The sequence below is a fragment of the Hydra vulgaris genome, chromosome 06, assembly GCF_038396675.1.
Source record: "Hydra vulgaris chromosome 06, alternate assembly HydraT2T_AEP".
Classification (NCBI taxonomy): domain Eukaryota; kingdom Metazoa; phylum Cnidaria; class Hydrozoa; order Anthoathecata; family Hydridae; genus Hydra; species Hydra vulgaris.
In genome coordinates this window covers 5,223,608-5,248,995 of record NC_088925.1, presented here as the reverse complement: position 1 = coordinate 5,248,995, position 25,388 = coordinate 5,223,608, and the positions used below count along the sequence as shown (strand labels likewise).

The following is a 25,388-nucleotide window of genomic DNA, read 5'->3' as shown; positions in this document are numbered from 1 at the left end:
ATTAAAATATAAATTTGCATGAAAAACGCTTAATTGTGTGGTAATAGTACATAAATGTACAAATTATATACATATACAAGTTTTGAATATTAAATTAACTAACACATCAAACAAGACAGCATATTTCTTTTTTATATCAAAATTGTATGGACGAATCTCTCGAATTGGAACATCATATCCATCAGATTTAATGGTATAATAATGACTTGTTGGCATAGTGAAATTCTTTACAATTCTTCTAGTATTGTTATTATCAACCATTGTTTTTATCTTTTTTGTTTTTATGCCATAAATGATAGTAAGAGGAACAATTGGTCCTAAACAAGATAACGTAACCCACGTACAATTGGGACTAAACTGTGGCATGTAGTAAGTACAATTTGCACCAGTCTCTTCATCTAAATAAATCAATCTCTTTGTTATTGTTAAAAAAACATTATTTAAATTTTTTTTTATAAATATTATGAATATTGTTTTTTTACATAAATATTATGAGTAATCTACTATTTTACGATACTGAAAATTTTTGTAGAATAGAAATTTGTTTGTATTTTGCTTTTTCATCTTATTTTATATTTTTGCGTACTTTTTTTGTCTGTACCAAAAAAAAAATTTAATAGAGATTTTAGCACTATATCAGAATAAATTCTATATACTGCTGAAAAGATTTTTCCTTTCTTTTTGGTGACACTCCTTTAATTAAAAAAAAAATTGTAACTATTTTTACATAGATTATAGAAAGTGATTTTTTTGTGTGAAAATATTGATTTTCACACAAATCTTTTTGTGTAAATAAATATAATATCATAATGTAATGTTCATAACGTAAATAAATGTTTAATTTACATTACTTAAATTTCCTAAAAAACAACTCATGCAACATTAATACGGCCTTGCTATAGATAAGTAGTGCAAAATACCATAAAAATTATTACTTCGAAAGTGCAAACAGCTTTTTTGAAATTAATTAACACTTTAATAAAATCAACTTTTTATTTTCCTAATACATTTCAGTTTTTAGAAAACTTAATATATTTTAAATTAATCAACTGGTCCATACACAAAATATTTTGAGCAAGAAGCTTTCTTTTTGAATTTTATTTACGTTTGTACTTTCCAAAAAATTATTAACAGTCAAACTTTTACAATCATTTTTATTTAAATTAATTATGATATAACAAAACTCATAGTATGGGGCAATAGCTGTATAGATAGGCAGTACCAATTAAAATTATATATTAATTTAATTGAAAAGGCAATCTTTATATAAAATTGATATATATATAGATAATTTATTAAAAAATAGAATGAATATCACATCTTCAATGATGATTTCTATTATTACCTTGTAACCTCATTGGACCTTTAAACAAGTTCATTTTAAAATTCCAATTTTTAGAAACTTTTTAGTTCCAGCTGTCAAATTTCAAAAGGATATCTGAGTAGAACACTTATGATCAATATACAAAAAGTTTTTTAAAATAGATTAAAAAATATTTATATATTAATTTTAATAACTGTAAAAACAATTACTAATCAACAAACAATTGTTTGCTTGTAAACAGGGATTTCTTAGGTGATGATGAATTTTTTACAACTTTAAAACAACTTTCATTAATCTTACCTTTTATAAGACCACAAGTTAGACATTTTTTATCTCTAGTTTTAATATCATAGCTATAAACATGACACTGAGTTGATGAAGTTTCTGTACTACGGTAATACCTTAATTGAACAAGAAAAAAATATAAAAAAGAAGGAAAAAATTATGATAACCATTTTGAACTGTAAATAAGGACTATACTTGTTTTTGAGAAAGAAGGTTTCTCATACACAATATCTTCCTCTTTGTTATAACAGTCCAACTCTTTTATCATGTAATCACCATCAGTCAAAAATTGTTGTTCTTTTGATCCCTACATAAATATATTTTAAAAAAATTACATTTTCAATTATATTTTTTTAATATACTGTATTTAGTAATTACATTTTGTTTACATACTTATATATATATGTATGTATATATATATATATATATATATATATATATATATATATATATATATATATATATATATATATATATATATATATATATATATCACACACACATATATATATACACACATATATATATACATACATACATATGTATATACATACATACATATATATATATATACATATACTTATATATATATATATATATATATATATATATATATATATATATATATATATATACACACATACGTATATCTTTGTATAGTAGTCAATGGAGACTTAAACGGTTAACAAAGTCTCTTTCAAAGCTTTTTTTTAACAATTAAACAACACAACAATGTCGTTTAAAAATTAAAACAATTAAAAAGAAGTTTTAATTTTAATTAAGTTTTATTGTTTTTTAAAAAACAGTAACAATTATGACTAGAAAGGATTTTTTTATTTAATGGTGTTTTTGTTTTTGTTTTTTTTATTGTTTTATATTTTTATAAAACAATAAAAAAACAAAAAACATTTTTAAAAGATGAGGAGTGTTGCTACAACAACTGACAAATAAGTAAAACATGCCAGGAATGTTGCTTTTTTACGGTTAAACATGGGCAGAGTGTAGCTACATCTACTATCTTATAGCCTGCTGCTACAAGGAAGTGTTGTTACATCAACTAGACTTTAAAATTCCCTTATTTATGCCAAACAATTTACAGAAATCTCAAAAAAAAACATTAGATATTTTAGATCACTCAAGAAAATCATTACTATTAACTGAACAAAATATTTGGGTCAAAAAACATTGAGATCTTGGAGCAGTGAAGAATAATTCAATAAGAAATAAAGAAGTCAGTAAGAGCATTATTTATCAATAGAATCTTTCATAGAATCTAAATTATATCATCTATATGGAAATTATAACAATATATGGAAATTATTATAATATATGGAAATTATTACCTTATATGGAAATTATTACCTTATATGGAAATTATTACAATATTGTAATAATTATTAGCAGTAAACAAGTTTTGTTTGGGTAAAAAAATTTACAAGCCACTGCAAGCCCCAAGCTGTTGCAAAAGAGAATTTAGATTGAATTCATTATTGATCTTTATATGGAATACTGCAGGATAAATTTGGGCTGGTTTTTCTAATGGGGCTCTCTCTCTTAAACAAGATCCAAAAATGAGTTGAAGTTATAGTTGGACCTTTACTCCTAGTTGGACCTAGTTGGATACTTTGGCTTCTTTTTTTCTACAAATACTACATTCTTGTAAGTCGTGCACTTTTTCTGTAATTAAAAATTTTTTATTTTCTATATATTTTACTATCAACTTTAACTTTTTCTTCATAAAAATTGAAAATAGCTGCACAAATAGGAAAAAATGGGATAGAGTTAGGCTTGACTTAAAACTGACAAGAAAGAATAATAGCAAAAGTAAGGAAAAACTGATCACAAACTAGGGAGACAAAACACAAATCAAAGAGTAAAGATAAGTTATCTGAGTTGTCTGGAAAACAGACAAAAAGTTGGCTGGGTAAGAAATTAAAAAATGCAATTTTTTAAAGAGAAAGATGGAGCGAAGAGGTGCTAACAAATGCACATAAAAGAATGGTCAGACCCAGTGGGCACAGGACGTAAAAAAGACGTCTTTTAAACGTCTTTTGAACGTTTTGGACGTCTTTTGAACATTCAAAAGACGTCTTATTTAGGTCCTGTGCCCACTGGGGAGGATTTAAATATGATTTCACAACAAATAATTTAATTAATATGTAAGTGAATGCCCAGACCAAGTGTCTCACTATGGAAGTCTTTGTAAACTAGAGAATGTATCTTTACTAGACTATTAAAATAAAAAGACTGGTTAACAGAAATATTTTGTTTCCCATTATAATTATTGTCTTGTCAAGTTATTAAGTCAAGTTTCTAAAATTTAAAAAAAAAAATATTATTATTTGAAAATAGAAATAGAAAAAGTACATACTAAAGATATGCAATATCCTTTTTTTTTTATGCAATATGCTTTTTTTTAAATTAATACTTTTTTAGTTGTTAATTTCTAACTTTAAACTAAACTTTAACCAAAATACTAAAAAAAAAACTAACTTTACTTAAACTTCATCTGAACCCTTGAAATACTTGAATTTTATAAAAGATGTATCTTATAAAATTTGTATATACAAATTTTATAAGATTTAAATTTATATAGAGAAGAGTCAACAGTATTAATTATAACAAGTGATTATATAATCGAAAGTAATAATTTAAAAAAACAATTAAAAATTGAAACTATTTTTAAGTGATTTTATATTAAAAAAATTAAATCAAATTTATATTTTATCATCAAAGAAACATACATTATAGAAGTGCTATAGTAAAACCTCAGAGCTAAAGTTTGAACTCTGCCAAAAAAGTCACATTTAAACATGGGTTAAAAATAAATTGTGTAAATTAAAATTCATTTGCCATCAAAAGGATATTTCATTCCAAAAGCTTCTGTAATAATTTTGTATGCTGCATTTAAAATTTTAAAATTTATGGTAATATTTAAATATATGAACTAGAGTTGGTAACCGGAAGATTTTGTTTTAGAGTTGTTAATCAGGAATTTTTTTTTTCGTACTGAATTTTATGAAACAAAAAAACTGTCAATGTTCATTTCGCAAATGCTACTGACAAAATGTAGCCTTTCGCAACTTGAATTACAAAATAAAACTATTTTGCTACATGCGGAAGTAGTGCTTACAGAAGTCAGACTTGCGACTTTCACTAAATGACGTTTTGAAGTCTATAAAAAAATTTATTGGCCAAATGGATATATTTGTAAAAATCAAATTTTTATATACCAAAATGTTTATAATAAAATTTTATTATTTGTATTGCAACATATGAACATTTTAAGGTTTAATTTTTAAAATAATGATAAAAAACCAAATTTCTTTCGAAAAGAAACTCTTTCACACCGCAACTTGCAAAACAGTTCTAAATGGAAAAACTCTTATGAACACGGCATAATAAATATATTTAATTACATTTTATGAATCAAATACGTATAATTAACTATGTAATTAAAATACTAATTTTTATATGATATTGATAAGTTTCAATTTTAAACTTTTATAAAAAAATCAAGACTTTCATAAAATATACTTTTAGAATGTCATTTAATGAATAAGAGTTAAATAATGAAGATAACTTGAACAACGTTGACATACGAATGCAATTGCGTAATCAGGAAACAATGCCTTTGTTGAAATCAAAAAAAGACCTAATTTAAGTGATGAATACTAAAACTTAATTATGTAATAAAATGCCTAAAAATAGGTCTCACTTGTTTTCAAATAGAGTAATTTTATGTTTAATCAGTTTCAATTTTTTTATTTTTGAGGTGCTCTATTTTTGAGGTGCGTTATATGCGCTTTCACTTTTATTACCTCAATAACAACAAGTAAATTTAAAAAAATTTTAAAGACATTCTTTTCAATGTTTTTTTCTAAAATGTTTTCCTTTATAAAAAAAAAAAAAAAAAGTCAAGCTGGGAAGGGCATTTATTGTCCCTTGTGTTGTTGGCCCTGATAATGTTTTAATTTTCAACATCCCAACGTTATTGGGACAATACAACTGCTGAAAGTTTTAAAACTCTAGCTATTTTAGAGGGCAGTAAAAATTTAGTTGCAAGATTTTGAAGCAAAAAAGCAGGCACATACAATACAATTCTTCCCCGGGTCTTCGCCCCTGGAAACAATTTTAACATAGAAGCTCACCGGGCTATACAAGAACTGAAAGTTTCAGAGCTGTAGCTAGTCTGGAACGTAATGATAAATTAATTGAAAATGGCCAAACAACACTAAAAATTCAATTAAACTTTGTAATGGAACCAAATATTTTACGAAGTTTTTAAATATGAGAATATAAATAGCAAACCTCTATTTCTGCTAAGCCAAAGGCAATAAACAATTGAAGGTCGGAAGTAAACCAAAGTCGGTAATTGATAAATATAAATATATATAAACACTGGCATAGAGACATTTTGCGAAGGGAGCATTGTCCCTTCGCAACATGTCTCTATGTCTCTTCAAAACGTTTCAGTTTTTTCTATTTAAATTTTAGCTGTGCTAGGCACCCTTAATTTCTATTTCAACACCTCACATCCTTTCCCTTTGTAACTTTCTTAACCTTTCCAGATCACTGCATTATATATATATATATATATATATATATATATATATATATATATATATATATATATATATATATATATATATATATATATATATATATATATATATATATATATAAAAATATATATATATATATATATATAAATATATAAATATATATATATATATAAACATCAGTGCTTGTATTGAAGCGGGCACGATTGCGCTGCGCTCGTATTTTTAAATCTTCTAGGCGCAATAAATAATGCTTGCTCAGCTTTTTATTTTTTATTTTTATTTTTTTGTTATTCACAAAATGTTATTCATTTTATTGATTCGGTTGTAAGTGCTTTACGGTTTATCAATGGGACCACACAATTCAAAGACATTTAGAAAAAGCATCTCACTTTACTGCAATAAGATGTGAGAGAGAGAAAAACCCCTTAAATGAGCGATGTGTAACCTCAACTGATGCAATAAAGACAAAATCCTCGAAGGTTATAATAATTTATTACCTTTGAAATAAAGAATTTTTATTCTTAATTACCAGATTCTAATTTGTTAAATTTGAACTGGGCTAAAGTGTTGTTTGTTGCAGGCTTGACTAGAAAGGCATGCTATTGCATACCATTATTATATTTTGTTTCGACAATTTGGCCAATATGTATTTACACATTTGCTTGATGGCAAGGTTTATGTTAATGTTAAATGTTGAATTATTTCAAAAATGCGCTAAAAAAACTAAACTAAGATAAAGTTAAAAAAAATGTTAACTTGAAAAAAAATGTAAATGAAAGAGAAAAAAATAAAAAGCTTAACATAAAAAAACTTAATTAAGTAAAATAATCTTTTTTTGAGCAATGTTACAGCATCCTTTTTTTCTACAGAATTCTTTTTTTAATGACGCAGTTAAAACTTATGTTTTTAACTAACAACGCTTACGTAATGTAACATTAGTTAAAAATTGTTAACCCTTTTTTATTATTGTTTTTTCATTTTCTATTCAGTTTCTATTTTTTTCAGTTTCACACCAAAGCAAATCAATGTTTATATTATATAAAATATATTATAGAAAACGATTTAAACAATATAAATTGATCAGTAAAAATGTGTACTTTTATAAATATATGTATATATAAATATATATTAACTACATATAATGTAAAATAATAACCAAAATAATTGTGGTTAAATTGTCTTTTGCTATCGTTCACTTAAAATAGGTACCACATAAAGTAAACATTTGAGGAAAAAATGTATTTTTGTTACAGCGATATTCTTTTGCTTCTTAGATACAAACGCCAATATCATCTTCTTTGAAAGTTTCAACGGATGACGAGGATTGTTGGGCATCATTTAGGAGCTTTTAAAAATTTATTGGAGTTATGGGCAGGTTTTATAGTGGCCTACGAGAACTACATATATGAACGGGAAAACCCTCCAACTACAAGAGGGAAGTTTCAAGGGTTACTAAAGAAATTTAAATCATATAATTTTCTTTGCACTGTTGCCGTTTATTATGATTTGCTAGGGATTTGAGCCAGCATCGAAAGTGTTTGAAGCAAATGAACTGTTGCCGCATGATATTCTAACTACAATCAACAGAACAAATTTAGAACTGGAATTGAAGCTCAAAGAAATTGATATGGATTTAGGATTTTTAGAAATCTATGTATCACATTACATGGTTGGTGTGGACGAAATGAAGTTTTTGACCACGCATTTTAAAACACCATTGGAACATTTCAATTTTAATGAAAAGGTAATTATTCAAGAATGGAAACTATTTTTGATTCATGCAAGAACAAATCTTGAAGCAATGATAAGAAATGACCAGACAAGAGAAATTTGGAGGTCAATATTCTTGTACAAAAAGTCAAAGTTTCTAATTTATTAAAAGTTATTTAACTTATTTAAACGACTTCCAGATCAAACTCAAGCGTGGAGCAAATGTTTAGCACAGTTACTAGCATATTATCAGATCAACGCTTATCCATGAGTCCCTATACGCTAAATGATAGAATTATATATTAGGAAACTATGGAAGCTGATCAAAAGAAATAATCCTCATAAAAAAGCGAGCAAAAGGTATTTATTTGAATAAGAGATGATTACTTAAGGTTGATGATGACCAAGATGAGTATATGACAACAGCAAGAATAATTCTAAATCAAGTTCTCGATGACAACGATGAAATAGACAGTGCTGATGAAGATACGACTGGCGAATTAGCAGCATTCAGTTTTGAAAATGAAAAAGAGGAAAGACCGCTGACAACAGTTGAGGGAAAAATCTGTTATTTAACTTACAACTAATAGTTTCGAAGAAGAATTTCAAATTATTCTTGGGTACGAGGGTCACTATTTATATTTCAAGAATTGGCAACACTGATGTCATGTGAGTCCATCTGACGGTTCCATCATAAAATTTGACATTTTTGACGATATATGTACTCAGAACATTTTGTCATACGGACGCTATTTGTTTATTTTATATTTAGTTGAAAGTTTCGTCTTGGCAAAAAATGGAACTGAATCGTGAACATTTTCGTGCGATGATTTTTTACAACTTTCGACGTGGATTATCTCAACAAGAGTGCATCAATCAACTTAATTTGACTTTTGGCGATGAAGCTCCATCAAAAACCACTGTGTATCGCTGGTATAGTGAATTCAATCGTGGTCATAGTTCGCTGTCCGACGAGTTTTGTGAAGGTCGTCCAAAATTAACTCTAGTGCCAGAAAGCATCGATGTTGTGCACGAAATGATTCAGCAAGATCGCCATGTAACCTTTTGTGAGATTGAGGGATCCCTAAGCATTAGTTCCACTAGCATATATGCGATTTTACATGAACACTTAGCTGTGCGAAAGTTATGTTTGCATTGGATCCCACATAATCTGACAATCGCTCAAAAAAAGGCTCGTGTCGATTGGTGCAAAGAAATGCTTAATAAATACAATCGCAGTGCTTCAAAAGACGTTTATAAAATCGTGACAAGTGACGAATCATGGATATTTTTGTATGAGCTCAAAAGTAAGCAGCAGTCAACTGTATGGGTGTTGCAAGATGAACCAAATCCAACAAAAGTTGTTCACGCACGAAGCACTTCAAAGAAAATGGTGGCCTGTTTCTTTGGAAAACCTGATCATATTGCAACAGTGCCTCTAGAGGATCGTAGAACAGTAAATTCTGAGTGGTACACAACCATCTGTTTGCCAGAAATCTTTGGTGAAATAAGGAAAATAAACAAGAGATGTCGGATTGTTCTTCATCATGACAATACAAGCTCTCACACATCAGCTCAAACAAGAGACTATTTGAGCACTTAAAACATCGAATTGATGGGCCATCCGCCGTACAGCCCTGATTTGGCATCCAAAGATTTCTTTTTGCTCCCATCTGTGAAGGATAAACTGCGTGGTCAACAATTTCCATTGCCCGAAGAAGCTATTGAAGCGTTCAAAAATCATGTTTTGGAGATACCTCATTCGGAATGGAATAAATGCTTTGAAAATTGGTTTAAGCGCATGCTAAAGTGTATCGATCATCGTGGCGAGTACTTTGAAAAGCAATAAAAATATATTCGCAGCTTAACTATTTGTTTTTGTTCCTATTCCCAAAATATAAATTGTGACCCTCGTTAAAGACCCCTTACTAAGCACTTACAATTTTGTTTGGTTTTTTTTTACCATTAATAGTTTAAAAAAATAGCAAATAAAAAACAAGAAGTTGGGAAGTATAAAAAACTACATTATTGAAGTATAAATGCGCTGTTGTAGATACTACTTTAAACATTGACGAATGAAAGCTGTATAACAAATAGAAAGCTTTTTATAAACACAGTCTTCCGCAATTTTCAAATTTCAAGATCGCTCTCATGGCCCTGACTCCGAGCGCGCATAATTGCGCTCGATGACAAAATATTATTATTTTACAAGCGTGATATAACACGCTTGGCGATTTTCTTTATCACAAGCCCTGTACATATATATATATATATATATATATATATATATATATATATATATATATATATATATATATATATATATATATATATATATATATATATATATATATACACATATACAGATATACACTGCCGCTCACGGAAGTTAGGACAAAAATTTTTTTTTCAAAACAATATTAAAATGTAATTACGCTATAAAATTATTTACTTATATTAGTAAAATTTATGTTTATATAAAAATAAATCAAGTTAAATAAAATTTGTATCAAAAAAATTCTAAATTAAGTTATTTTAATGTAAATATATTAAAATAACTAACATTTAAAATAACATAAATTGTACTCACAAGTAAAAGTCTTATCATTTTAAATAAATAAACAGAGAACGCAGAAACATATTAAAGGTCACGTATGAACCTGTATTTTACATTACCAACTCAAACCTTTTAAGTTTGTCATTTAACAAGTATTTCTATTGTTTACTGTGTTTTTGCAGATATTTTGTGTATTTTGTGTTAGTGTTTTAAAAATTTCAAGTGCAGAAGTTCAAAAGTAAAATTAAAAATTTTTTTTTTTAGTGTAAATTCAAAATATTGAAAAAAATATGCCTAAAGGTAAGCCAATAAAAGTATTGAAAAAAGGACAGCAATACTCAATTTGCTTCAAGAAGGCTATACAGTTAGAAAAATAGCTGAAAAATTAAATCTGAGTAAATCAACAGTTAGCTATACGATTCGTCGATATCAAGAATCTGGAAGTTTGGAAGACAGAAATCGTCCAGGTCCTTCTCGCATAACAACAAAAACTGATGACCGATGTATAAAAATCATCAGTAAGCATAATCGAATGTTAACTGCTCCACAAATAACAGCTATTTTCAACTGTGATCGAGAAAAAAAAGTTTCTGTCAGTACAATCAAACGAAGATTGCAAAAAGCTAATTTGCATGGTCGTGTTGCTATCCGAAAACCATATCTACGAAAAGTTAATCGACAGAAGAGATTCCGTTGGGCACAGCTCCACAAAAATTGGACGATGGATGAATGGAAACAAGTACTCTGGACCGATGAGTCAAAATTTGAAGTTTTCGGAAATAAGCGAAGAAATAACGTTAGAAGATCTGCTGAAGAAAAAATGCTAACTCAATGTCTGGTTCCAACAGTAAAATATGGTGAAGGCTCTGTGATAGTTTGGGGTTGTTTCTCTCTGGATGGAGTGGGATATTTGCATAAAATCGATTGTATAATGAGAGCAGAACATTATAGAGATATTCGGGAAACAAGTGCAATCCCTTCGGGACTTCAATTAATCAGAGATAATTTTATTCTGATGCATGATAATGTCCCTAAACATACTGCATTATTATGTAGAAATTATTTAGAATCAAAAAAAGCTGAAAATGTATTACGTGTAATGACCTGGCCTCCCCAAAGCCCAGACCTCAACCCCATTGAGTTACTATGGGATGAACTGGATAGAAAAATTAGAACTGTATGTCCAACATCAAAATCTCATTTATGGAATATTATAGAACAGGAATGGAATAATATTCAAAAAGAAACAATTAGAAAATTAATTGAAAGAATGCCGAGAATAGTTAAAGCAGTTATTAAATCAAAGGGTGGTTTTTTTGATGAAAAAAAAATTTAATTATTATAATGGTTTTTGTACATTTTTATTACATAAAACTGACTAATAATATATTTTATATTGAAAATGTATAAAAAATATAATTTTTATTAATATAAATTAAAAACTCTATAACGTAATTATATATTAATTTTGCTTTTTCGAAAAAATCTCCACTGTCCTAACTTCCGTGAGTGGCAGTGTATATGTAAAAACTATTGAAGAATCATTTAACAACATTATTTTATTTAAATAATAAACAATAACATTTTTTTGTATAAAAATTTAATGAATGCTTTCTAGTCTATTCCGTAAGTGCACATTCCGAAACGCTCCTTCCGTAAGGAACTGCTTCGCAATTATTCTTTCGAAATGATTTGTTTTGCAGGTTTCTTTTCGTAAAGGGTTATTATGGAATCATTATTTATTTTTTTGGTGTAATGCATAACGGAAGGGAAATTTGCGTATGTATAACTTCTGCAATAGCAACTTGAAATACGGAAGATAAAAATTCAAAATTTTAACTTTTTAATTGTTAACGTTGAAAAGTAAACGACTTACATTTGTAGGAACTATTGCAACATGACGAAACATTCCATTTTCTTTTGTGCCCTTTTTAGGAAGCATAGTTATGTAAAAATTACCATTTTTGGAAAATAAAGGAGTTTGGTACTAAAAAATAACAAAATATCAAAACATTAAAAAAAATGTTAAAAAGTAGGTATAAAATTTCAATATTTTTTAAAAATACCTAAATATATAAGTAAATATATAAGTATAAGTAAATAATTTTAAAATGTTGAACAAATATTAGACAAGCTAAAAACTAATAAACTAGAATTTTAGAAAAAAATAAAATTTACAAATAAGTAAAAAAAAATCTTTCACAACTAGAGTTTTTTTGTTGTTGTTGTTGTATTTAAGTTCTTTTCAAAGTTTTATTTTCTATTTAAGTCAGGTACATATATGATCACTAAACACTCGTAACAAGATTATTACGGCTGACTTGACTAATTTTTTTTGTATATGTATTCTTTTATATATATATATATATATATATATATATATATATATATATATATATATATATATATATATATATATATATATATATATATATTCTTATATATATATATATATATATATATATATATATATATATATATATATATATATATATATATATATATATATATATATATATATATATATATATATATATATATATATATATATATATATATACTCTCATAGTTGTCCGGTACTCTCATGGTCGTCCGGTGGCACGGGACGACTTGTTTTCTCAGAGGGCAATTGAAATTTGCTTGTCAGTAGCCCAGCAGGACAACCAGACAGTTTGCTTCTTACTAAAGTGTGTTTATTAATAAAACAATATTTTGGTCTATAAAGATTTTATTCCTTGCGATTATTTAAAAGAAAACTTTGAAAAGCATTTAAAGTAGTATACACTTCATTAAACAATGAGTACACTACAGTGCGTTATATAATTTGACCAAACTTAATAAAAAGAAGCCAACACGCAATTTAATATTTTGAAGTGCAACTGTATTGTTTTTGTAAACATTGTTGTTGCATTTTGAAGCACGATTTAAAATGAGTTTTAAAATTACAATTTCTTTTATTTCCAAATGCTCTTGTATCATTTTTTAAATCTTATAATTGCATTTTGAATCATGTGAATGGGCAGTTAAATCATTAATAACTTTGATAACACTTCTTTTGTTTTTCATTAATAAAAAATTTTATTTTTTAATTCGTCAAACAAAATTAACAAAATAAAAAACATTATTAAGGTGCACGTGAAAAATTATTATTAGAACGCAATGAATGATAGAAGTGGAAATTCTTTTTTTCTAAAAAAAAAAAAAGTCTTAGTATAATGGAAAATGTTCAAAACATTAAAAACATGTTTTAAACATTCAACTAAATTAAACTTGATTGAAGATTGAGAGAGAATAATATTTTTCTATATATAAAAAGTTTCTTTGCAGTTTTGGCTTTCAACATTTTTGCTTCATGTAATGAAACTTTTGTTAAGATTGACAAAAACAAACGATACAGATATTGACTAGGAGAAAAAATTACAACACATCTTTAATTAATTTAATTAATAAATTAACTAATTTACTTTGAAATCAACCATTTCTTATTAGATATTTAAGCAGGCATTTAAATTTTTTTTCTTCATTATTTTCACCAAAAAAAAATAATACAAAAAAAAACTTTTACACCAGTTAACTGATTATCATTGTGGACAACTCAAATGAAAAACAAAAACTATTTTAGTCGCCCACAGAACAACTGGGAAAAAACCATAGGGTGCACCGCTGTATATATATATATATATATATATATATATATATATATATATATATATATATATATATATATATATACATAAACATATCTTTCCATACCTCGTCTAGTATAAAACAACATTGATGAGGTTATGATGAAAGAGCTGTGGAATGTTAAGTACATACATCAACTGAGGGTTCGGGTTGGCATTATTTAGATATGAAAAAATTTCATTACAGCATAAAAAAAATTTTTTTTTCATTAATTTTCATTTTTTCTTCTGAAAAATGATTGGATTTAAGTCAGCACTTTTGAGCAACTGCAAGTGTGCAAAGTATATTAGAACAGTGCCAATCCTTATGCCCAATATATATAAACAGTATTGGCCATTAATAACAATCCATCATGCTATGTTAGTATGAATATAAGTTTGAAAATAAATATTTTATATACTAAATGTGATTTTTTCCTGAGTTTTTTTTTATTGAAATAAATCAAATAATTACAATATAAATTTATTATCAAATAATAAAAATTAAAAAAATTAAAAACTAATTAAAAGAAGTGTTCATTTGTATCAAAAAAAATATGTGGCCAATATAAACAAACCACAAAAATAAAATTAACAAACTTTAATAAAAAAGTAACAAAACATAAAAAATAAAAAAATTAATATTTTGTTGACAATCCTTTTGCTTTTAAGCATTCATTGATATATTTCGGCATGGAGTACACTAAATTCTAAGTAATCTCATTTGGAGCACTATTCAGTAATTTTGTTACTAATTCTTTAAGCTGGTCCAGATCTGTTATTACAATTTTACCAAGATTGTGGTTTAACCCAGACCACAAATTCTCTATGTAATTAAGATCTGGACTATTGACAGGCCAAGACATGGTTTTAATGTTGTTTTCTTCAAACAATTGCTTGCAAATCTTAGCAGTATGGAGCATTATCTTGTTGGAAGATTCCAATGTCTTTTGGAAAAATGTCAATAGAAGGCATTAAATAATTATCCAATATGTCTAAATATCTTTAGACATATTGGATAATTAAACTATGAAGGTGTCAACTGACACCTTTATAGTTCATGCAGGTCCAGATGCCTATACTACCACTACCATGTTTTGCTCTATATGTAGAACAATTAGGATCCATTTTTCATGTGGTTTTCTTCTCAGAATTCTTTGTTTTTTTTTTAATGCATTGTCTGTGTAATAAAAATTAACCATACATGACCATGGTATTAAATATGACCAATCATACTTGACAATCATATTAAACATGACCTATCATACTTGACCAACATTAAACATGACCAATCATACTTAAACATTATATTAAATATGACAATCATCAGTAGGTTCATCAGCAAGAATCTTCCTGATGAACCTACTGATGGTGAAACACAGTGTAGAAGAAATCAAAAATTAGATAAGTGTTTTTACTAATTTATATATATACAGCTTTGGCCAAAAGTTTGGAACACCCTTGCATTTTGGGCGTTTTTGCCATTTTCAGCGTTTATAGACTATGCCGCAATGACTAATTTGCACTAATTAGTGTCAGTTGTTGAAAAATAGAAGACAAGCTACAGAATGAGCGCTATTTCCTATTTTACGCTTGAATACAAAGATATTTATAGCTTATACAATCAATGTACCATTGAATTCAGTATCAGCCGTTGTTCATTATGAGAGACACACAACCAATCATGTGTAAAGCTAGAAAATTTTTAATGCAGTGTCTAACTTGTTTACGTTCTTAGATTGATTCACGTGCATGTGTAGACATCTGCTAACACGCTTTACAGGTTAGAAATTTCTATTTTTGGACTCTAAATACGACTTTATTTTACGTCCATATTTTGGAATCATTTCAAACAGGTAGAAATTATAAATTATATTTGTGAAGGAGTAAAGGTTGATTTTTATGTTCAATTGTTTTAAAAACCTTGTTTTACTTAGTAGTTAATTAAATATTAGTAAATATTAACAATTCGCGATTTTGTTCTGGGTGTGTTTGCAGATATTTTCTAATGGCACGTGGAAAGGAGTTGTCAGTTGCGAAACATGCGCAAATTATGGTGCTCCACCAGCAAAACTTCTCTAAAAAGAGAATTTCAGCCATTTTGGGGGTGTCCCCATCGGCAGTCATGAAAGGGATTGCTAGAGCAACAGAGTTGGGTACACTGGATTCACACAAAAGATCTGGAAGACCACCTGTAACTTCATTATCAGCTGATCGTCTCATCCGAAGGGCCTGTATTGCTCATCCCACGTGGTCCTCCTCAGCGATATCATCATCAATGTCGGACCCACCAAGTTCCCGAACAATCAGGAGGCGATTGGTAAACGATTTCAATCTGGTGCTATCGTGCTGCAAAAAAAGCCAAGTTGACTGCTAAAAACATCAAAGACCGATTGGCCTTCTGCAGGAAGTACTGGCACAGGGTGGCAGAAAACTGGAGGAATGTGATGCTTTCGGACGAAGCTACCTTCACTCAGTTTCAATCAAAGTCATGTCGTGTTAGGAGACCACCAAATCAACGTTTCAATGCCAGAACCGCAGCACTAAAGCTTACCCAAACCATGACTTACGGTCATGGTTTGGGCAAGCTTTAGTGCTGCGGTCAGGGGAGGTATCTGGTTCATGCCACAAAATACAACGATCAATGGTCAGGTAACCTTAGTATCCTACAAGAGAAACTTCCCCATCATATGGGGATACTCAATTGCACCACATTTCAGCATGATGGTGCTCCCTGCCATCAAACAAGGGCAGTGAGTAGTTGGCTTCGGGATTCTGGGATTGAAGTCTTAGGTCCATAGCCTGGATTAAGCCCAGACCTCAATCCCATTGAAAATATGTGGACCTTAATTAAACAAAAGGTTGCTGAGCAAGCACCGATGTCAGAAAAGGATCTAATAGAGGTTATAAAGCGTGTATGGGTGACAGAAGTGAGTCAGCAGTATTGTGAGAAATTGGCGACCTCGATGCCCAGACGTATAGAAGCTGTTCTGAAGAGTCGAGGACAATATACAAAATACTAACTGTGGATTTTTAATGACCTACTGACTGTAGATTAATTTCGTACTGTTATGGTAGTTTTATAAAATATATGTTGCTATGTTATTACACAAAATGTGTCGTTTCCTTCAAAAATGCAAGGGTGTTCTTTGCATTTTTGAAGGAAACGACAATTAATAATTTGTTATTAGAAATTTTTGCTTGATTATGGCTACCATAATCAAGCAAATGTTTCTAATGTTACAAAATTTTTTTTTTTGTAACATTAGAAACAGTTTAAAATTAACTGACGTTAGCAAGTGAATGGCTTCTTTCTTGGTTAAAAATGGAATCCAAAATTTTTTTTTTTGTACGAACAACACTCTGCGATCGAAACTGAAAGCTAAAACAGAACTCTAAACTTCCTCCATTTAACCATAATACATAACAACAAAGGAAAATACGAGTTTAAAGTTTATAGAAAGGAAGCCATTACTAATATCCAAATTAAACCTCACTCAAATCATAACCCTAAGATTTTAAACACAATATTCAAAGGTTATGTTCACAGGGCTTATTCTACAAGCAGTAATTTATATTTACAAGATGAGATTAATTTCTTTATTAAAATGTTTAATAAAAATGGGTTCAATATATGCCAACTTAAACGGATTGTAAACTTAATTGGAAATAAATGGTCCCTTTAAGAACATTACTAACGTCAAAAAACAAAACTAAACTGCCACATAATAGTCAACCCGGAACTTATTTCATTGAATGCAAATGCTCATATAGATACGTAGGCAAAACTAAACTTCAAATTAGGAATCGAACTCAGCAACATCTAAAAAGTTTAAACAAGGGGAAACATTATCAGTCTGCAATAGCCACCCATAATAAGTTTTGCACACAAGAAATAAAGTGGGAAAACGTAAAAACATTTAAGTTGAAACAAAAAAATTTGATCAAAAAGTGTGCAAAGCTCTTGAAATACAGAGGTTCCAATGTTTACCTTTACAAGGCGAAATTAATTTAGATAACTTAAGAAATTAATTTAGATAACAAGCAGTTTGTGGAAACTAAATTTTGGACTCGGCTTTTTACATTTTTACATTAGCAAGAAAGCAGCCATTCAACTGCTGACGTCAGTTAATTTTAAACTGTTTCTAACGTTACAAAAAAATTTTTTACGAGCTGATGATGCTGGTAACCATAATCCAGCAAAAATTTCTAATAACAAATTATTAATTGTATTAAGAGAATTCGTTTTAATTGATGTTTTCTTACTAATATAACATATACTCATATACGTGATGTCAACACTAAAGATGTATGTGTATATATATATATATATATATATATATATATATATATATATATATATATATATATATATATATATATATATATTTATACATCTTCGCTTCCAACAAGACTGCAAGCAGCCACTAATTAAAGATGGAAGTTACTGAAAGAGAAAAGATGAAGATTGTAGAGCAAGATAACGATTGACGGATGACTTAAAAGATTACAAATTATATGAATCAGGAAAGCAAGATGAAGGAAGCAAATTCCGAAGAGCTGATGTTCGAGGAAAAAAACTAGATGAATAAGCATTTTTGGAGCACTTAGGAACAGTCACAGAAAAAGGATGACACTTAATTGAATGAGGAGTAACACGAGAATGAATTTTAGTAGATGGCACAAGAGACGCTAGCTCTTTAGAGCAGTGCCCATTATAGTATTTGTAGAAAAGAGAAAGAGAAGCAACATTACGACGATGTGATAATGGTTGGAGGTTGGCTGCAAGAGCAGGTCCAACTATGTTTACAATGCGTTTATGCACCTTGTCTAAAAGAGGAAGGGCATCATTAGAGGATCCGCCCCAGATATGGCAACAGTATTCCATACAAGGCCATACAAAAAAATCTGATTTGAGATTTATAGAGATAGAGAATAGAATCTAAAATAAGAAAGTGACGAGCTCGATAAAGAGATGCAACCTTAGCAGATGCTAATTTTGCAACGGATTTGATATATGGTTTCCAAGAAAGATCGGAAGTAAGAGTTAATCCTAGAAGATGAAGAGTAGGTGAATCATCGAGTACATTACCATTCATAAATATAGGAAGATCTAAATTATTGTGATAACGATTGGCTGAAAAAAATTGAGTTTTATCTGAATTAAAGTTCACCAGCCACTGTGAGCCCCATGCTGTAGCAGAAGTGAGATCCTTTTCAAGCTCAAATACCCCCTCCAAGCAATCAGAGGGTGTTGTTTTCTTATCACGACAAGAATAAATGGTAGTATCATCAGCAAACAATGCCACCTTAGATGTGAGAATATCTGGAAGATCGTTAATGTAAATTAAAAAGAGTATAGGGCCAAGGATAGAACCTTGAGAAACCCCTGAAGTTACAGAATAAGAAGAAGAGTGTTGTCCATCGAGGACAACTTTTATGCTACGATTGGAAAGGAAGGATTCAATGATCTTAAAAATGTTGCCGGATACACCATAAGAAGAAAGCTTATGGAGAAGACCAGCATGCCAAACTTTATCAAAAGCTTTTGAAATGTCAAGAGCGATGGCCTTAACCTCTCCACCTTCATCTAATGCACGATAAAACCTGTCAGTTATTACTGTTAGTAAATCAGCTGTAGAACGAGAAGATCGAAATCCATATTGATGGTCAGAAAGTAAGTTATTAGATTCAAGATGAGAAATTAGGTGTTTGTTAATTAAAGATTCAAAAACCTTGCTAATGATAGGAAGAAGACTTATGGGACGGTAGTTAGACAAACCAGATCGCTCTACACAATTTTTGAAGATAGGGATAACAAATGCCGCTTTCCAGCAGGCTGGAAAACAAGACTCTGATAAGCACTTGTTGAATAGTTTTGAGAGTATAGATAACAGCTCCGGAGAACACTTCTGCAAGACAATAACAGGTATGTTGTCCGGGCCACAAGCTGTAGAAGAGTCTAGGCAGGAAATCACTTTAGATACAGATGCTGGAGTGATATAAATGTTAAGCAATGGATCAACCTGTTTGTTGGCAATATCAGGTAGAACGCAACTAGTGGAATCAAGAGATGATATTGCTGAAAAGTTTTTAGCAAACAATTCAGCTTTGCCTTTAGGTGAGGTGACAAAGTCTGAACCATACAAGAGAGGTGGAATTATAGATTCGCCCTTATTATTGATATTATTAAAGATTCTTCAGAAGTCACGAGAGCCTAATTTTTGAGAGGAGATACGAGATTTCATGACCTGAGAATAGCTAGTTTTGGCGTTAGACAAAACCTTTTTACAATTGTTTCTAGCACTAATTAACAGACATCTGTTTTCTGGAGAATTGTTTTGCTGATAAATATGGAAGTAACGGTTTCGATTGGCAATCGCAGCAGCACAGTGTGAGGAAAATCATGGAGGAGAGTGAGGCTTGACCTGGAATCGTCGAGAGGGAATAAAAGATTCCATGCCAGCCTGAATCCACGAAGTTATGTAAGAAGCACATTTGTCGACAGGAAGACGAAAGATTTCTACCCAAGGGCCATCACGAAGAAAATCACGGAAAGAATCCCAGTCAGCTTTACTGTAGTTGTAGGAGGTTCGATAATAGGGGGATTCAGGTGATGAAGAAGAATGAGATATTAGTTTAAGAGAGATCAAACTGTGATCAGAAGAACCTAAAGGTGAATGTGGAGAAACTGAGCACTGACTAGGATATATATATATATATATATATATATATATATATATATATATATATATATATATATATATATATATATATATATATATAATATATAACTTATATATACATATATATATATATATATATATATATATATATATATATATATATATATATATATATATATATATATATATATATATATGTATATAATACAAATTTATATAATATGTATATAAATTTAGAAGCAGAGTATGTTTATTAAAAATTTATGATTTTATTTTAGGTCAAACAACCATATCTCTTGAAATGGCTCGTAACCTTAAATCCAAAAATCTAGACTGTAAACCAGGATGGAAATTTTGTATTCAGTTTTTGTCAAATTGTGATGAAGTTTCTGATAATGAAATGGAGTGTGAAATTGATAGTGTGTATTATTTGTTAAAGGTAAATCTTGTAATAAACAACAGTTAGACTACTCTTTAATATCAATAAAATTAAATAACTTAAGTGTAGCCTCAACTTTTTCCAGTCATCCTACAGATAAAAAAAAAGCAAATGATCTTGATCATTTGACAATTTTAATGAAAGAAAAACTTAAAGTTGAACCATTTAAAAAAAAAATTCAAATATTACCACTTACACCTGAATCTTGGTCTAGAAAACACGCTTGAGAATATTTTAAAGTTTCTGAACAATATGCTAGGAACAATATGAAGTTTCTGAACAATATGCTAGGAAACTTAAAAGTGAAAATGGAATTCTTGCTACAGCTGATAAGAAAATAGGCTAAAAAATATCTGGCTTTCTTACAGCTTTGGTTCAAGATTTTTTTCAACAAGATGAACATTCTAGAACTTTGCCTGGTAAAAAAGATTGTGTTAAGGTTAAAAGTGGTCCTTCACAACAAAAAGATTATTGTTGTGCAACCTTCATGAGCTTTATATTAATTTTAAAATAAAATACTCTAATTTTAAAATAGGATTTCAAAGTTTTGTAGTTTGAGCCCAAAATGGTGTATTAGTGTGGGACCAAACGGTACACAATGTGTATGTGTTTGTATTCACCATTAAAACTCAATATTGCTTGTAAATGCTGTCCAATGGAATGCTACATACAAAGATTTAATGTCAAAATTTGTATGTGATGCAAGCAATAATGAATACATGGTTCATAGATGTGCCAAATGTCCAGGTTATGATAACTTAAAGGCAATTTTAGATGAGGAATTAATTGAGATTGATAAAGAAGAAGAAATGCAATTTAATCAAAAGTACTGATAGATCACAACTAATTACTTAGACAGTTAACTTGTTTGAATATTAAGAACTAGTTGTTTCTTACATTAATCAACTAACTTCACATTCATATATTGCTAAATGCCAAACTCGCTATTTGAAAGAGCTAAAAAATAATTTACATACCAATTTCAAAATTTGAAATTAGTTTTAAAAGAACAAGCAAACACCAATGTGTTGACAGACTTATACTGTCAAAAGCAGTAATGTCTGATGCTGCAATTGTACCCAATCTAAATGATTTTGTTGCATGCAAGTGCAATTCCTTTTGGTGGATAGGCATGGTTACAAAAATAGATATTACTACAAACGATATTTAAATTAAGTTTATGCACCCTCACGGTCCTTCTCAAAACTTCATTTGGCCACAGAGAGATAATAACTGTTGGGTACCATTGTCAAGATTGGTTGCAGTAATCAAAGACCCGACAACAAAATCAAGGCCAACTTATAACATTAATGTGAATGATTATAACACTATAATTAATAAATCTTAATTTTTTTGAGTTCTTTAATTTTTAAATTTTGTATATTACTTTTGTATCTTGAACTTCTTTCTAAGTGCTGTATTTGTTTTGGAGTCTTTGCTTTTTAAGTTTATTTGTCTTAGTTTGATAAATATGAAACTAATGTTTTAAAAGTAATAAATTTAAGTATATTTGAAGATGTTTTTATTTCTGTATTAAGACCGCAATCTGATTCTTTGTAATAACTTTAACTAAACTATTTAATACAACTTCTGAAAAAAAACTAAATTTGCTATATACATTTGCATTTATATAATTCTCTTGCTTTGAAACTATAATTTTTTAGGATCAGATTCTATAAAATTATAAAGAAAACAGAAACAGCTAGTCAACAACAACTAAAAGAACAGTTTGATGTAGCCAAAACTGTTTCAGTTACAAAACCGTCAAATTACCACCTTTTTTTTCTCGTTTAATTTATCAAAATACCTGTTTTTTAAGCAACAAATTTAAGTAGATTTGACCATTTTTTATTTCTGTTTTAGAAAAGACCCCTCTCCAATTCTTTGTAATAACTATAACTTAACTATTCAGGACAACTTCTTAAGAAAAAAAAAATCGACCTACATCAGCATTTTTGTGATTGGACTTGCCCTAGTAAAATTGTGGTAAATGTTCAAATTTTAGGTGCTATGTTCGTTTTTAAATATTTCAAGTTGTTTCATTGGATTCATTGGCCCGAAATATGTAAAGGTACAAATTTTCAGCTTTCTAACACACATATAACAAAAACTAGGACCACAACCATTTTTAAAAATGATGGATTTTTGTTGGTTGGAGGCAAACTTAAAAAAGCTAGATCTTAGAAACCGATTGAAATTAGTTGATAAAATTTTCAGGATGTTCATAATTAGCTAAATCTTTAAGTGGTTTAAAAATCAGAAAAATCTGAGACTTAGAGTTGCATGCCCTGGATGTTTTCACACGTAATCGCCCTATTATGATTTTACATTTTGTTCAGTGTGTGTGTGTAGAACAGGTCAGTGTTTTCTAAAGGATTTAATGCTATCAGCCAATGCATTCCATCTGACTTTACATCTTAAGGCATAAGTTGTAACCCACTTGATCTTTGATATTTATAATTACTTGAAAAAGATTAAAATAAATCTAAAATGCTTCTAAATGAACGATTAATTGATCAAATGATTGAATGAACTACCTCTTGAATACTTTCCAATTAATAACATTTTTAAAATATTTGCTACATTATCAGTAATTACATTGCAAACTTTATAACCAAATTGTTTTTTGCATTTATGAACACAGGCTTGAAAATTACATCAACCAAATAGTATGAGAATTTATTGATTGTATCTACGAGTTACCTGAACTTGTTGTTGTTATTGTTGCACTAACTACAGATTCATTCTGGGCATTCTTGACTTTATTCACCCATCAATACTCATAGTTATAGATTTATAATGAAACAAACTTAAACAGCTGGTTAGTCTGTTCTTGTGAATAGTATTTAGCATTGCATCCTGAAACATTGTGTCTAGTCTAAGATAATGAATGCTGGATCTTTTTGATTCTACTCATGCTTGTGCCTCCTAAGCAGTAGCTATGCAACTTTTTCTGTTATTTCCTAATCAGGGTATAGCCTTAAAACACAGTTTAATAATTCTGAGGCTCTAAGTAACGATTCTTGAAGATCTCAGAAAGTTTGAATCTATCAGCAGCTTTAAAATATCAAAGTATTAACTGAGCCATATTGCACATGGAAACTGTCCCTGTTAGTGTTTTTAATGTGTATTGGCCACATGAGGAACCCTTTGTTACAACTTTGGGGTGATTAGCAGGAACAAAGCAACTACATAGCAACTACATAGCTTTGCAACCACTAAGCAAGTAACCACTTAACTTATTACTTAGGATTTTATATTCATTTATATTTATTAGGGTTTAATATTCATTTATATTTATTGGTTAATGCTTAGCATTTTATACTCATCTATAATTGAGTCGCGAATTGATATAAAACAAAAGTAAAGTTAAAAAAACTTTTTTTAATGTTAATCAAAAAACAACCATTACCCCCAAATTAATTTAATCAGTTGTTTACATATTTATTGTTTACAAATATTGATAGTCTTTGATGTAACATTTCATCTGTTAAGTCTTTTGCAAAGTTTACCTACCAACTTGTACCAACTTACAACTTACCAACTTGATCTTTGTAAAACTAATTGACTAGACTAGTTGATGGCTATTATTCTTTTATTTTCAAAGACTCCAATTATGACTTTCAAAGACTACACATGCTTAGCTGAGGCATATACTGATATATCAATTTATCTATTTGTTGTGAAATCAAGTATGAATTTTCTAACTGCACTTTATTATGCTTTTGCATCTTTTCAATCAATCTTCTTTTGTTTTGTTCACTTGCACTTAACCAACTTAAGTAAGTTATAACATCAAAAAGTGTACAAGACTGTTCATTTTTTGATGTAATAACTTATCAAAATGATAGATCCCTTCCTTTTTATCCATGTCAATAATGTTGTTAATAATGGATTTAGGGTTCATCATACTGAATGGCTTGGCACTAGTAACACTGACCTTACTGGATCTAAAGCTCAAAACTTTTATCTTTTTCAATCTTTTACACAGAGCTAAAATTGTGACTTATTTTTCAGACAACTTTAATCACTTACCTTCATTTCTTAATATATATCTTGTCTCTGACTCTACATAGTGCTCAGTTCCTCCTAGTTTTTCTTTACTTCAAAGGCAAGCCTAACATTCCATTCCTTATAAATAAGTCTGATCTTATTAG

The 25,388-nt window shown here is 29.0% G+C and overlaps 1 protein-coding gene across 2 annotated transcripts in view; it reads right to left on the bottom strand.

Annotated features, from left to right (window-relative positions):
* Positions 1-25,388, bottom strand: part of LOC101239243 (prolyl endopeptidase FAP) — a 132,155-nt gene that overhangs the window by 10,059 nt on the left and 96,708 nt on the right. For both annotated transcript variants that reach the window (XM_065799044.1, XM_065799045.1), the window contains 4 exons: positions 12,318-12,428; positions 1,834-1,916; positions 1,625-1,725; positions 104-398 (listed from right to left, as the gene is read on the bottom strand). In XM_065799044.1, coding sequence (XP_065655116.1) covers positions 104-398; positions 1,625-1,725; positions 1,834-1,916; positions 12,318-12,428 — 590 coding nt within the window. The remainder of the gene's footprint in view (positions 1-103; positions 399-1,624; positions 1,726-1,833; positions 1,917-12,317; positions 12,429-25,388) is intronic.